The 15,342-nt window shown below is 43.7% G+C and overlaps 2 protein-coding genes and 2 non-coding genes across 5 annotated transcripts; all 4 read right to left on the bottom strand.

The window, feature by feature from the left end:
* Nucleotides 1-443: 443 nt before the first annotated feature.
* Nucleotides 444-7,065, bottom strand: slc25a3b (solute carrier family 25 member 3b). 2 transcript variants are annotated; one of them, XM_010889771.4, is made up of 8 exons: nucleotides 6,920-7,065; nucleotides 6,379-6,544; nucleotides 5,161-5,285; nucleotides 3,667-3,846; nucleotides 3,272-3,453; nucleotides 2,144-2,316; nucleotides 1,822-1,932; nucleotides 444-1,042 (listed from the first exon to the last, which is right to left on the bottom strand). In XM_010889771.4, the coding sequence occupies exons 2-8, from the start codon at nucleotides 6,527-6,529 to the stop codon at nucleotides 882-884; spliced, it is 1,083 nt and encodes a 360-aa protein (XP_010888073.1). In that variant the 5' UTR covers nucleotides 6,530-6,544; nucleotides 6,920-7,065; the 3' UTR covers nucleotides 444-881. The 2 variants fall into 2 exon arrangements, with proteins under 2 accessions (XP_010888073.1, XP_010888072.1); XM_010889770.4 differs by lacking the exon at nucleotides 5,161-5,285 and adding an exon at nucleotides 4,319-4,446 and having other exon boundaries at nucleotides 6,920-7,063.
* Nucleotides 1,366-1,592, bottom strand: LOC114829623. Its single transcript, XR_003777509.1, has one exon. It is a non-coding gene; the product is annotated as a small nucleolar RNA SNORA53 (small nucleolar RNA).
* On the bottom strand, nucleotides 2,695-2,921 carry LOC114829622. The gene has a single exon (XR_003777508.1). It is a non-coding gene; the product is annotated as a small nucleolar RNA SNORA53 (small nucleolar RNA).
* Nucleotides 7,066-8,223: 1,158 nt separating the features above from the next.
* LOC105021827 (lamina-associated polypeptide 2) lies at nucleotides 8,224-14,539 on the bottom strand. The gene is made up of 6 exons (XM_010889773.3): nucleotides 13,939-14,539; nucleotides 12,996-13,113; nucleotides 11,625-11,777; nucleotides 11,341-11,453; nucleotides 11,050-11,159; nucleotides 8,224-10,876 (listed from the first exon to the last, which is right to left on the bottom strand). The coding sequence occupies exons 1-6, from the start codon at nucleotides 14,170-14,172 to the stop codon at nucleotides 10,459-10,461; spliced, it is 1,146 nt and encodes a 381-aa protein (XP_010888075.1). The 5' UTR covers nucleotides 14,173-14,539; the 3' UTR covers nucleotides 8,224-10,458.
* Nucleotides 14,540-15,342: the final 803 nt, after the last annotated feature.

The following is a 15,342-nucleotide window of genomic DNA, read 5'->3' as shown; positions in this document are numbered from 1 at the left end:
CAAAAGCCTATAGTCATGTATCTGTACGACACTTTAAAGAAACATGGCAAGTCTGATTATATTACCCCAGATGTTCTTCCCACAATCAGTGTAAGTAATTAACAATCAGTGCCTAAGATTAGTGGATTTAGTAAAAAAAATAAAAGGGAAGCATTCAAGACAATGAAAAAAAGCTAGCCGGACTGACTTTATAGTTGCCAGGAAACTCTGGAGGCAGTGGGAGCTGAAATTCAAACAAGGGCTTCCTAACCCCAAAAGGAAATGGTCTTAAATTGCTGCCTGGACAGTACAGCTGTGGAATTGCCACCAATGACTAAAATCCCAGTTGCAGCATACAACAAAGCCTGGTGGTCTGGTGTAAGATGGCACATTCTAGCTCAACAGCTTTCAGTTTAGAGGCATCAAATCATCAACCACACTTAAAAAACAAAGGCAACACATTGTTTCCACATTCTTCTATTTATTTATCTGAACATTATTAACAAACTACAGTTGGGTGTTAAAACCTGATAGCATTTGTGTCATTTCCTTTCCTCTAGACCTCCACAGGAGGGTACCCAAACCCTCTTCTCGGTTTGCATGATAACCAGCAAAGTTGGCCTCAATTCTGTCTGAAACAATTATGGAAATAGTCTAAAATTCCAATGACAAACTAACATTTTCAGTGATGAAAAGTTCAGCGAACATGTTTTACTTCCACAATTGGTATTGAACTAGAACTGACTCCAAGTCCCGCTGATCAGCACCCCAGCCCAAGGCAGTCAGGCACCAGTAGTTTCTAGAGCAGGAGTAAAGCTGTGCGGGGGTTAGATTAAGGATGTTGTTTGATAAGGCCGCCATTTTGAATGGTATCTGTTGATAAGGCCACCATTTTGTTTTATCTACTCGGTAAGTCCAAGCTTCTTCTTGAGGGACTCCGGCATCTCAGGGGGAGGGGGTCGGGGCAGGCGGAAGTAGACCTTGACGGAGTCGTAGATGAACCACTGCAGGGCGGTCAGAGTACCGATCATGATGATACGGGCCACCAGGCCCTTCCACACACCTGGGGGAGGGGGGGGGGATGAGAGAAAGGGACAATTTAAAGTCATGTTAGTCAATTAAAGGCTCATTATGCCACAGCTGAACATACCTGCCCTGTTCTGCTTAATCTCACAATCTCTTTAAAAACTCTCATCCAGTCCACTAAGTACCAGTCAGATGTCTCAAACACAAATGAAATGAGAAATGGTTTTGAACTGACCATCCAATTTCTCCACGGTTTATTTAATCCGTTAGTCTTGTCAATTGCCATGGTAAAATAAAACCATTTACAAATCTTTACTGACGAGCAACACTGCAGAGATTAACAGGAGGTTAAGGCTGTTGCCTGTCCGCTCCCCAGCCGGTCTGCACTGGAAGAGTTCCAGTGAAGGTGCCAGTGCAGGGATTGGGCTGGGGGGCAGGTAGACTGTTCTCACACGCCAATGACTCATGCACCTCCAACTGTACAGCCAGAAAGCTGCTGGGGGCGTCCGGCCTGGAGCTGCATCAACACTCAGATCCAACTCAACAGACCAGGAGCACCCCCCAGAGGTGGATCTAAGGAGCGTGTTGGAATCACTGATTTACACAGATCAACTTGAAAGGTCCTACTGCGACAAGTGAGAAAGGCTTGTCACACTAGAGCCACAGTGCCGAGCTGCCCCTGGTCTCACACCCAGTCGACTGAACAGCGTGACAAGGCCATGGCATAAGGGTGGCGTGCTACGATCTGGTTTTGCTCTACAGCGTGACAACGGGCTGAGAGGGTTCTGACGGAGTGGATTAGGCGGCGCCACTCACCTCGGGGTCCGAGCTTCTTGAGCACACCCAAGGCACTGCTGCCGCTCTCCTTGTTCAGCACCGACACCACAGAGTCCGCAGGGTGAGACACGATGGCACAGAACACACCAGCTGCAAGGAGGGAGGGAGGGAGGACACACAATGAGAACAGGACACCTCAGGGATTCAACAGGCAGAGGTCTCCGACATAAGGTGGTGTCGAATAAAATATACCCGCAAATGTTTTGAACGCAGTGTTGGGATTCTGCGTCAAAGGATCAAAAGCCCAAACCGATACACCCACTCCATTTCGACACACCCTGCTTCAGAGCCACAGACTCACCTATGTATCCGGCCACAAAGGTGACCACCAGCTGTTCGGATTTGGAGCACTCAGAGCGGGGCTTGGGCACCACGTGTTTGTAGAGCATCTCCACAGTCCTCTCAAAACAGGCGAACTTCATCATGGTGTACGGGATCTGCCTCATCCACAGGGGAACCACACCCTTGTAGAACCTAGTGAGGGGCCGGACATAAGGACTTGAGTGGCACGGCTGGTTGGAATGGTAACCACGGCTCAGTTCAGATTCAATAGCCTAACAGTGTGGCCAAATCATTTTTGCGGGTCACTTTTAGTTCTGTTAATGTATTCCACGCTCCCTTATAGCGGTAAACTCATGAACTTGCTGACAGTCCACTGTACCTTTCAGACTGACACCACGACCATCTGTTTTGTTGACCGACGTAAACGACAAACACGTGCAGGAGTGTAGGTCGTGCTCAAATCCTAACTTTTACTATTCAAATAACCGTGGACACCCCTCATTTAGATACCCCTTGACTACTTTAGTTCAGGTTGAAGACTGGAGTCAGATGTTTCGCCCCTAGCAGAGAAATGTCCGCCCCCCAGCCGGTCTGCACTGGAAGAGTTCCAGTGAAGGTGCCAGTGCAGGGATTGGGCTGGGGGGCAGGTAGACTGTTCTCACACGCCAATGACTCATGCACCTCCAACTGTACAGCCAGAAAGCTGCTGGGGGCGTCCGGCCTGGAGCTGCATCAACACTTAGATCCAACTCAACAGACCAGGAGCACCCCCCAGAGGTGGATCTAAGGAGCGTGTTGGAATCACTGAACTACACTGTAGTGCCTGAAATGGGTACTACCTTATATTGAAACAAATACAAGGTAACACAAGGTGGGTTGGTATTTTGGCCATTCAAAACTGCACTAACAAAGGCATGAAGTAAGCAATGGCAATGTGTAGGCCTGCATTGGAACCAGGTAGCTTAAAGATGCATTCCGGGACTTCTGGCCACTGGTGGTAAAAGTGGCAACGCCAAACAGGCTCCTGGCAATCCCGCATTACGTCATGCATGTCCAGATGTGCACCTTGTCATTAAATAAATTCCTTTCAAACAAAGTTCCATATCAGATCTTGAATGCAACCAGTAGATTAAGCAGGAATACTCACGCCCAGAGTCCCTCCTCGGCAAACATCTTGGGGGCGCACTGTCGGAGGGTGTTGGCATAGCCGGGCTGGGTCTGGATACGCACTTTACACGCCTCCATGGGCGCCAGGGCGATGTCAGCAAAGAACTCGGCACTGGCAGAAGCAGCTAGGTAGAGGCTAGTCCTCCACAGGTAGGCATTTTCCTGGGGTTATAAAGAAAAAAGATGAATCTCAATGATTGAAGAAACAAGATGACAAGCTAATCTTTCAATACCCCTTGACTCATTTGCATTAATCCTGACACTGAAAAGGACAGTCGGAAACAGCAGAAAGCCTCTAGAAGATTCATGAGAAAGGAGCCTCTATGTCCTGTTGCTGGGAACCACAGTGCCAGTCTCTAGTACGCAACTACTCACCTCCCCGATCAAGTCACCATAGGTGGTCTTGAACACCTCGTAGAAACCAAACTTGCAGAGACCCTGCATGGAGTAGCCGATGAAAGTGGGAGCCCATCCTTTTGCCAGCCCTCGCATGCCGTCCTCCTTAATGGTGATGGAGAAACCTCTGAAGATGCTCTTGTACTTGTTGGGGTCCACCTGGGAAAGAAAAATGCATTGGATACTAAAGCAACCATGCTCTTAGGTGTGGGGCGCTAGCAAAAGCATTCCATACCCCACAGAAAAGCCCTTAAACCTCTAAAATTGGGGGGAGGGGGTATTTTAATTCAGGAAGTCAAAATGCTTTCAAGTATTATTTTTTATTTACGCCCCAACTTGGAAAGGAACCTACTCTGGAACACATCCATCCTCCAGTGCAGCAGAGTGCACGTCATAGACAAGGCTAACAACCCAACAACGTCTCCTTTTCCTAGTGACAACTTGTGCCCCACAAATGTCGAAAGCATTGGACGGGGCGAGGCGTGACCCTACAGGGAGTTCCCACACACCAGTCATCCCCGTCCAAGGCCACGAAGGGGGAAGTGAACATGTGCACACAAAGCAGCAGGAAGTAGAGGTCTTGGGGATGCAGCCCAGCCAGGGAAGTGGAGGCGTGGTGGTGGATACAGACCTGCAGGCGGCACTTGACCAGGTCGAGGGGCACGACAGCCGTGTGCGTTATCCCGCAGCTGAGGATGCCGCCGAAGCCGCACAGCGCATAGTATTTCTGAGAGCCAAACTCGCAGCTAACGTCGGAATCTAGAGCAGACGGAACACAGGACGGACAAGCACAGCATGCGGTTAGGTGACAACGAAGGGGCTGGAAAGCCATGCTGTAACATCGCACACCGACATAATGTTAGCGGTCCGAGTTAGGGTGATCAAGACCGCTTAGACGCGGGTGTGCTCTAGCGGCTTTCCCAGTGTCCTCAGGCACCCTGGAGAATATTCCGGGGTGCAACAGCTAATGAATGACATTGACACATGTTTATTGTAAAGTAAACCACAAAACTAAACGATGCATTTGCTCAGTGCTGATCAAAGATCAGGCCCCCTTCTGTCCACATATTCATAACACCCTGAAAATCTAAACTGATCCTAGAACAGCTGCAACTCGTGAAACATTTGAATCCTGCACATTAAATGTGTCCTGCAAATATATTCATAGGATCGTTTTGAATAAGATTAACGACCTGTCCTAGAGAGGAAATTGACAGAAGTAGGCTAAAGGTCATAGTTTGATTGGGTGACTTTATTATGGTTCGGCTGTGTGACGTCATGCATTTCTGATGCTGTGTTACGGCAGGCTTAGACTCCAAATCTCATTCCACCTAGTCATGTTAAGACCTGAAACCGGTTCACAGCGCAAACATGCAAATGTAATATTAATTGTTGGCAGGTTGACATCTTAGTGGAATCCACAACACCATATCCACCCCATGCCAAAACAAGCCTCGGTCGGGGGCCACAGACCTGCAACCTGCATTTGATGAGGTCAAGGGGCACGACGGCAGTGTGTGTGGTACCACAGCTCAGGATCCCACCGATGCCGCACATTATGAAATAATGCCCAGAGCCAAATTCACAACTGTCCCCCTCTGAGGAAAACACAATGAGGTGGGTTTCTCTTACAGATGTATGGGTAGGGGGGGGGAAAAAATTACATAAATGTACACAATCACACCTGCTTGTTAGTGGGATAGTCGTTGAAAACTAGATCTGCAGTCAAAACGTTTAGTTTCACTTAATACAGATGTTTTTCCGAGCACTGGTTAGTTCTCTGATGCCTTACACTGTAAGACAACACCGCAGCTAGACATGGTCAAGTAGCCGTGGAAATGGAGATCACCTTCATGGCTGCATAAAGGTGCCCTTTCAGTGCATGGACTCATGCAAATTCAGTAACTGGACTTCTTACACAGTAAGCAAAACAGACTACTTCAAACAGTAGCCTATCTTCCTTATCTACTTACAAGTGTAAAAAACACCACAGACTCATTAATCACCAACTGATAGACTAAGCAAAGAGCTTTCAAAGTTACATGTACAGGACCAGGCCAACTCATGGATTCACTGGGGTCCTTTCACAAAGGGGTTACGTAACAACCAGTGCAGACCTACACGGTCTTCATTTAACTTAACATCTGTGTTTTGCTACCAAGAACCTCTGTAGGCTGTTAAAGTATTTACTTGGTAATCCCCGGTACCATAGTGAGTGTGATATACTACATTAGTTGTCGCTAATATACAGTTTGTACTGAATGTATAGCTTCAGCAATGGGCTTTAAAAAATAGAATTTGTTAGCTGCACTGTAAAAGTCATACATTTTCTACTTCAATTTAAAGTTTTAGTAATCATTGAACAACCACTAGCTTAGCTACAAAATTTTGTCCTTCCCGTGTCCTTTGCAAGGCCTGCTCAAAGGGAATAACCAGCGTCTGAAAAGTGCCTGCGCAAAGCCAAAGGCCACAAGTTTAACCAAAAGGGCAAATGAGCTAACAAACCTTCACTGGGGTTTCCATTAAATTGAAAAAAGTTAAATTGTCCCAGACTATACTCGACTAGTAGAAACCGTAGTTGGCCACCTTTATTGGTACTCACTTTCGATGAGAAAAGCATTGCTATACCATGTAAATTAGGTGATTCACAATAGCTAAATTAGCATTTTTAGCATTCACCAACCATCTTACCTGCCACTGCAGCCGCCGCCAGCGTGCGTTTGTTTGCTTCATGTTTGGTAACAAGGCTCTGTGTTGATGGTTCCTCGACCTTTTGCAGTGTGAACAGCGGTGCGCTGAAGGGGTTCGCCCGCGCCAACTGTGTCAAAGAGTTGGGGTACATTGTTTTTACGGGCGGCTGCGTGGGGCACAGATGAAGACAACGTGGTTAGCCAGCCCAAGTTACAGAAAATAATCAAAACATTTAGGAAGCTTCAGTATTTGTAAGGTAAGACAAGAACATCAACTTCTTTACAAATACTACACTACAAATAGGAAAGTAAGAGGCGCTTACGATAGCTGACATTCAGATTGGTAATATTAGCACACAATAGTTTAGCCAACCAGCTAAAGTTAGCTAACGAGTTACTGTGCTGACAAGTTTTGTAAACTTTTCATTACATCGGTATGCACTTATTCTCGTTAATAATTTTATTCTGCTAGACAATGTCACAGACAATAACATTTTACTACACACAAATTACAAAACCCACAGAGTATATTTTTTCCTTACGTTTGGCCTCTCAGTCGCAAAATGGCGCCGTCCTTCACCACCGGCAATTGTAGAGACCGTCTTGTATGGCAAGTCTCCGTACTGACTGTGTTAGAGAGCTACGTCAGCAAATGGCGAAATACGTCAGTTCCGCACTCACGGACTCCGTGTTCACGTCTGTGGCAGCCTAATTGCCATTTTATGCACACCATCAGCCGGTCGTGTATCTGATTGCTCCAGGTGGAAATGTCTTTTGTTCATTCATTGACCGATATTCCCTTATCTTTTTCTCTGCGAGTCAGACAGACTCAGTTCTAAAAGGACAACGCTCTTTTCAAATTTGAACGAGTTGGATTCCTTTTTACTACGAGGGCGAGACATCTGTTCTTATGAGTTTAATATTGTGATGGTCATAGGGTGGTCTATGTATTGGCATTAGCTGTCCAGTATATGAATACATATGTTCACTAAGTATGGTTTCCTGTAAGGGCACAGTGCTTTTAACACAATTGTTGTGGGCAGGGGCGTTGGACTGGGGGGAAAAGGGGTACTAAGTATATAGGGCCCTAATGTGTAGAGGGGCCATCAAAAATGTTTGAATCTTGAATAAAGTGGGGAGGGGCCCTCAGAGACCGCCTATGTACAGGGCCCAGAATTTTGTGCTACATCCATGGTTGTGGGTATGATTCTTTGGTGGACCCGTATAAATATGTATATGGGAATACTAATCTCAGTGACTCGACAAGTGTCAGTTCAATTATTTAAATGTTTAAAATGTAGTTAAAATGGGGGAACCACAGCCTGAGACTGGGACAGATTAAGAACACCTGCAAGCCAATTGTCACACTTTACAGAGTGAGTGTTAACTCCTTAGCATGTTCCCCCTGAAAGCAACAAATACTAAGATATCCTGGTCACCTGGAAAAGCAAGAGCTTTCCCATGTGTCTTAAAGCAGGAGTGGAATGTGTTGAGTCTAAAAGGGAGCCTTAAGTAGGTAAGAGTGTTTTAGGCAGAAGCCATGAGCCCCACCAACAGTGGGTTGCAGCAGTCCAAACGTGAGATGACAACTGTCTGGATTAGTACCTTCCTGGGTGAGATAAACCAGTACAAAAACTATTCTTTGTGGATGCTTGTGAAAAACCCCTGGGTGTTGTCAGGGGCCATGCTTGGGTTCATTGTACTCTGGGAAGAACACAGGTCAGTTAACAACTGACGAGGTCAGGGAAGAGAAATGCCTTCCATTGGAGGAAGAGCATCTCTGTCTTATGGAGTTTAAGCTTGTGGAAGGCAAGTGTTCCCACCACTGCCAAAAAAGATCAGACAATTGATTTACCAACTTTATTTCATGATATTATCTATTATAAATAAAAACAGATACAAAATATTTGCTCCCACTATACACACCACATCCATCTATCCTTGGGAAGCTAGCTGCCTGATCAAATTAAAAAAAAAGTTTCATCTTTATGTATTCACCTGTGTAACCACAAGCCAACAGAGAGGTTCAGATTAAGGATATCACTTCATATTATTTTTTGACATCTCACAAAGGTACTTTATTTTGCACCCAAAACAACAACAATTCACATTAGAAAAATGGATGAAGATTTCAACAGCTTGTCATGTAAAAATCAGAAATGTCATCACAAGTGGCTATCCCTTTAACCGTTAGTCCTTTAGTCAACTGTTATTGTACCTATCAGTGTATAAGGGCCAGACAAAATTTGTTTAAGTCCGCAGGACTTATTTACCACAAGTAATAGAGCTGAAAATGCTTCTGCTGTGTCATTTACGTGCTTTGAATTAGTTTTTATAATAGTATTCTTACTAGATCAATAGTATTTTTCATGGTACCATTAGGAAAGGCTGTGTGTATGTGAACTAAAAAGACAGCCAGTCCTGGGTCATGTTCATTGATACCAAATAAAGAGAAAATAAATAAATTACCCCAAAACAGGGCATCATTTTTTGCTGCAGTGTGCTCTTTACTGAACACGACCCTATAGACTGAACTGGAGGATCTGGAATCTTTAGAACAATAAATCACTATAAAGAAACTCACAAACACAAAGCTATTGTGATTTGGTCGTGGCCATTGCTACTCAAATCAGGTGCCAATGTGAACCATTTATTTATCTGATCACTTTCTAGAGGGCACAACTTTACTAAAACTTCAAATGTATTATTATGTAGAACAAACATGGCAAATAAAAAAAAATTCTCAGCTCCATTGGATATTTCTATTTGCAGTGTTTACCTACTGAGCATGGACCAGGCATTTCAATTTACTGGACAAGGGCCGAAATGAGCTTATATAACTCAAGAAAGCTCTTCAGTTTGTGACCTTTATAGCACTAAATGTTTTATTCCTGTGAATGACATGACCTGATTTAACACTATGTTGGACATTATTCCTCCTCCCATCACAATTTACATGAACTTAGAGCATATTAGGATAAACCTGAGTACTGTGAAATTCATAGTTTAAAATAATTATTCTAGTCTTTACTATCACTACTACAGTTTATAGAATGAATAAAGAAGAACTTGTAAATGCTGATGTTTTCCAATTAGCAACATTTTGACACTTTAAATAGTTGAGGGGGCACAATAAGCAGGGTGGGTGTCAACCTTCTTGTAAATTCAGTCAATTTCAGAAGAACATTTACATTTCCACTGTTTTCCCATCCTTGTAGAATTGGAATTCGATTTACTTTGTGCTACTGACAGATGTTCAACTGACCCAAAGCCTGGCAATAAGTGCTAAGTGTCCAGATACTTCACCACCTGAAAAACACCTGATACAACAAATTACAAAAAACCACATACATGTCCTCAGTGCTTGACTTGGGATAAAATAAGTGCAGGAACTGACAAATAGCACATCAGACTATGTTCATTCAAATGTATGTATTAATAAGGCTTGTTCCATTAACATAGGCTATCCCAGCTCTTTTGCCTAAAACCGGGAACACTGTTTGCCTAAAATTATAAGTACTGGAACGCAGTTCCAGCCCAAGTCAAACACTGCATGTCCTTCAAAATGGTACATTAGACCTGTCTGTCCTTAAATCACATAGAACTTCTACCTACACACGTAAGGGAAAACACACACAAAACACACGTCACACTATGATTAAAAAACACCTTGATAAGACAAATTAGTCTCTTCAGACCGTCACGGCAAGACAGTGTTGGTTTGTTTTCCAGGAGCTGGTGTTGGTTAGGTTGAGTGCCCCTCCTTACTCTCCTCACGTGGGGCGAGGAGTAGTCAACATGGAGGGGACAGGGAGTCAGTCTAACAGCCCAGATAAAAAGTTAGTCCTTTTAAGTGGGCAACCATGTTATGAAAAAAAGTGTCCAGAGAAGAAAAATGGAGTCGGTGTGGTGATAACCTATGGAGGTTTGGAATCCAGAGCAATAGCAAGGTCTCTATAGGGTAGGAGATTATTTAGATTTAATCTAATCTAAATAATCTCTAGGGCAGGAGGTATTTTTACCTGGACGGGACAACCTAGCAAAAATAACGGTTGAAACTAAACAAAGCACGACGGACTACTTACTTGCCGCCACTTTCAGCGCCGGCACTTTGGCTGCTGCCGGGCCCGATACCCAGAGGCACCACCACGTTATTGACCACAGCCTCCACCACCATATTGCCCGCGCTGCTCACGTAAGCCAAGGCGTCGTTCAGCAGAACCTTGGCGTCGCCGGGCAAACTCTTGACGTACCGGACTTGGTCCTCGTCGAGGTGCTCAATGACGAAGTAGATGGAAACGGCCACGGTGATGAGCACCAACAGCCTCAGCAGGACGGACAGGAAGCCCGGCCGGGCCGGTGAGTCGGGGCCCACGGAGGTGCACTCGGAGTGGGACTCGGTGTAGGCGCGCCGTTCCAGGAGGGACTCGTGCAGCCAGTAGTCGCCGGGCTTCAACGGTCGGCCAGCCGCGCCACGGATCGGTCGCCTGCAGGTGGCACTGGAGAGACAGTAATTCCGAGATGCGGTGGGTTACAGTCATTTACATCTTCTAGAGTAAATACTACAGAAAAGGGCAGTATTATTTTTTGTTTACAATTTTTTTTTTTTTTTGCACAATTACTTAGAGTATTTTAACAGTTTACTGACTACGTTAAATGTCACCTGACTTACCTGATGCCGGTGGGGGAAAGAATCTCATTGGCGAGGATCTCTTCAACATTCTCCCCTGTCTTCTTATGGGTCTGATCGCCACTTGCTAGGCTCTCCAGTACCACCTGTGGCTGGGAACATTGACGATAAACAACAGATGACTGAAAGGCCAGTGCTTATTGGTGCAGGATACAACTTTGTGCTGAACTTTCTAGCTTGTGGAAAACAAAAGCTGTTTTCAGTTATATAAGTCTGGTGAGTAAGAGTGCCACTGTATTTATTACATTAAGGCAAACCCCCCTAAAATATTACCTTGTGGCTCCGTCTGCTGCTTGACCTGACGGTGATGGGAGTCTTCCCTTTGCTCCTCACAGGCTTCTCCACAACAGGAACCAGCTCTGGTCCAGGTGTAGCAGTGATGTCATCTGTCAGAGAAGACGCAAACGTGTCAGTGAGAAGCAAGGCTTCCAAACTGCCAGTCATACATCTAAGTCATAAGAATCCCTTCCGTTACACGCAGGGCGTAAACTGAAATGGAACTGTGTGCTGCTTAATGAAAGGTGCACATTGTTTTAGAGTGGTAACTCCCATCTTACCGTCTTCCTTGTCACTGTACTGTTCAGAGTGTGTGTTGCCATTGTGATTGGTGCCAGTGACTGTGGCTGTCTCCGCTGGGCTGGGGGTGGTCTCATCTGCAGGTTGGTCCAGCAGGTTCTGGAGCTTTTTCTCATAAAGTTTGCGGGTGGAGCCTGAAGCAAAGGGGAAGGCATTCAAATTGAAAAATGAGGTCAAACTGATATACGTCTGAGTTTATTAATATTAATAGTTGTGTCCTCATCTCCTCGTGACCTGGGTCCTTGTTTATATTTAAGGATGTGTGTGCGTAAACTATGCGGGCAATCATTTTGACGCAAAGCGTGGCATTTACCAAGGGTCATTTGCTGAGAAAATCAATGACCTTGTGTGCACACAGTGTCAAGTGCTGTGATAAGGGAGCTGCTTCTGAAACGTTAATTAGTTAATGTGGAAAAATCTTTTTTTAAATGTGTGAAATATATTTACAATGAAATAACGTTATGTCTTTTTTTTACCATTATGAAGCAACATTCCTCTTTACTTTAACAGACTGAGATAATGGGAAATCGAATGGGCTGATCCTCGGATGGGTGATGCTGCATTTTAGAGATCTGTTTTTTTTAAATGCAACATTTTTCAGAAACTAGTGGCACAGCAGACATTGTTTTTTGCTAAATAAGAAACATCTTTTAGAAAGACACAAGGATAATAACGGACTCCTCGGTTTAGTGCTGTGGTGACTTTTCAATAGGACTTTTCTCCCACAGAAAAAAACAAACCAATCCCCGTGAAACAAATAGTTCAAAAGTTTGGCGTCAAGAGGAGTGTTAAATTATAAACGATCTGAGAAATAGACAGCATTGTCTCTTCTTTAGCAAAGTTTTAACTATTACTGGTCAAAAGAGAAACAACAGAGCAAGCCCCCAAACAAATCTTGTTAACATGTTAACTATACCTCTGTCAATCAAAGAAAGATTGTTTTATTTGGTTTTTGGATGGCTTTGGATTACTTCATCATACATTTCCCACAAGCCTAAAGGGATGATTTGACAATATATGCTTAATTAGGGGCATGATGAAATGCATACTGCCAAGGCTGTGCATGAGTAGGGACGCTAAGACCAAGCAGTATTTATCAACGGTGATCACCTTTTAGTTTGAGTGAACTGGTCATAGGATTGTTTGATAAATATATTTTTCTGTGCATACAAACATTCTCAATCTCATTTACAACTCCAGTATGGTCCCTACAAATACTTGATGAATGAGGCCCCTGGACCGAGGTGGATTCCTTAGGAGGTTTCTTTTACTTTCTGGATCAGTTCAGATGAAGGACAAGAGGCTGCTTTAGAAAACCGAATCACCCTGTGACAGAGGTAAGGAACACCTACCGACTATGGGTCCAGCATTGATGCCTTGCTTCAACAGCTCATCTTTTAGGGCAGCATCAGTCAGGTCTGTGACCTCTACTTCATCCGAGCGAGGCTTGTCCGTCTTCCTGGTGGCTTTCTGTGGACGGATAGAGAAAGAACATTTGTAAATTAATTATTTAATCTATAGATGAGGGTTTAATCTCTGCATTAACTATCTAGTACACACAAACACTTTCAGAATCAGAAAGTTCAAGACTTACATTCTCATCCCTACCATTTACAGAGGCTTTTCATGAAATCCCACCACAAGAAAATGCTGAAGAAAATTCAATTAATTTAGCCATTGTTACTTAGGACTGCTAAAAATCTGTTCAAAAGGGAGTGTTTGGCAATGAACCCAACATTTAAGTATGCTGGTCTGTAAACGGCTCTGACGCTTTTATTTAGGTTTGTATTTTCAATGCCAAGTGAAGGAAACCTCAGACACTTCCTGCTGCCTTGGAGAGAACATTGGTTCAGTTATTGTGAATCACATTAGGAATTTGAAAACACAAGCCTGGAGAGCTATATACACAGACCAGCGCCCCAAAAGCTAGGTTACCCCTCCTTTGTCGTGGACACTTAAATCTCCCCTTTCAACTGGCTAAATGACAGGACGGACAATCGGTAAAGTACGTTAAAATATTATTGTATGGAACATGCTGTTGTACCATTGTATTTTCTCTGCGCAATGTTTCTGACTGATTGTCCATGGAGTATACATGGTAACTGTCTACTGTTAAGCCAAACCATCGTGAATAACCACCACTACATTTGCATGTACATTTAAGTCATTCAGCAGACGCTTTTATCCAGAGCGAGATACATTATTCCGTATATTTTGTGGTTGTACTGGGTAGTTAACATTAGTAATCATAGCTAGTTAACACTGCAATATTAATACCGCTTAAAAATGTCTTACTCTTCCAGAACGACTCTTGTTGGAGACTACAATTGCAGGTAAATCTTCATCACTGGAAAACGTGTCTACAGGAGGTGGAGTTTTCTTGTTCAGAACGGTCAAGTTCTTCAGGTACAATTGAACATACACATCTTTCTTCTGTTCGGAGCTAGGAAGCGGCACATTGTTGGCCATGAGCTCACTTTTGAGCTTATCCTTCGTGAGAACCGATGGGTCTTCAAGGAAATCCGCCATGACCTTTTACTTTCTTGTAGCTAAAACTGTAGCTAGCAAGTAATGTTTAAATTTACCAGTTAGCAAGGTGGGTCGCTAACAACAACAACAATGAAACGTGCTATGTCGGCAAACGAAAATACTGCTGGCGCCCAGCGATTTAGATAGCATGCGCTATCTATTCGGTTTATGTACTTATTTTTATCTGCATATATAATCACCTCTGATCGGTGTCTTGTTGCGATTGTTTTTGTAAAAATACAGCCGCACATTAATATTGTATTGAAACGGAACAATTAAACACGGATTAAAAACTATTAAAATAACTGATTTCGCTAGAACCTTTTGCAAAACCGTGGACCATTTGCTACTGTCCGTCCGCGTCGTGAACCAGCTAAAAACGACGTTTGCCATTGGACGTTAGACCTTAAGAAACTAGACACTGATTGGTCTGTCTTGAAAATAACAGATGCACCCGCCACAAAGAAAAAAAGCATTATGGAGCTTCGATTGAAAAACATAGTTAAAAAAAACAATAATATTTTGAATGCATATTTAAATGAATATTTTAATGTAAATATATATTGGTAAGGATAAAAGACCTGGCTAGTTATATTATGGGGGACTAATTCAATGTTAATACTTTGATGAAACGATGTATCTCCATCTAGAGATGGCAGTGTTAACCTCCAAATGTTGGCAGTCTGAAAACCGTGATACGTTAACGTGCCATTTCGAACTAAGAGGCACGTTTCTGTCGAAGTGCTAACAGTAATTATAATAATTTCGTGGTTTACTAAATCCAACTACAATTTTAACGTTGCCCAATTGTTAATGATAAGAGCATATTGAACAAATAATTTCTGAACACAGGCAATGGTATCTCAGAGAAGGAGTGTCATATTTTACCATTGTGGTCCCTCTACCTGACAATATTATCTTATCCATTATAATATGAAAGTCCAAACCGATACAGGATCACATACTCAGAAACACTCACAAGTTCTAAACTAACAAAAGAAAGCTGTTGTCACAGCATTGTTACATTCAGCATAAGCAAGAGAGCAGGAGATACTCAGAGACAGGGTGTAACAGAGAGAGTGAGAGTGAGAGAAAGAGCGAGACAGAGAGGAACGCACACTAATAGAAAAGTCTTACTGACCGCTCACTGGCTCTGGTCCTCAGCCTGAC

The sequence above is a fragment of the Esox lucius genome, chromosome 19, assembly GCF_011004845.1.
Source record: "Esox lucius isolate fEsoLuc1 chromosome 19, fEsoLuc1.pri, whole genome shotgun sequence".
Taxonomy (NCBI): Eukaryota; Metazoa; Chordata; class Actinopteri; order Esociformes; family Esocidae; genus Esox; species Esox lucius.
This window is presented reverse-complemented; position numbering and strand designations above follow the sequence as displayed.

Excerpts from the sequence above, each read along its gene's own strand:
- slc25a3b (XM_010889770.4), bottom strand. The coding sequence starts at position 6,529 with ATGTACCCCAACTCTTTGACACAGTTGGCGCGGGCGAACCCCTTCAGC. Across the intron at positions 3,454-3,666 it reads ATGGTGACTTGATCGGGGAG|GAAAATGCCTACCTGTGGAG; the intron begins GTGAGTAGTTGC and ends TTATAACCCCAG. Across the intron at positions 1,933-2,143 it reads CTTTGTGGCCGGATACATAG|CTGGTGTGTTCTGTGCCATC; the intron begins GTGAGTCTGTGG and ends CCCTCCTTGCAG.
- LOC105021827 (XM_010889773.3), bottom strand. The coding sequence starts at position 14,172 with ATGGCGGATTTCCTTGAAGACCCATCGGTTCTCACGAAGGATAAGCTC. Across the intron at positions 13,114-13,938 it reads ACAAGAGTCGTTCTGGAAGA|AAAGCCACCAGGAAGACGGA; the intron begins GTAAGACATTTT and ends ATCCGTCCACAG. Across the intron at positions 11,454-11,624 it reads GTACAGTGACAAGGAAGACG|ATGACATCACTGCTACACCT; the intron begins GTAAGATGGGAG and ends CTTCTCTGACAG.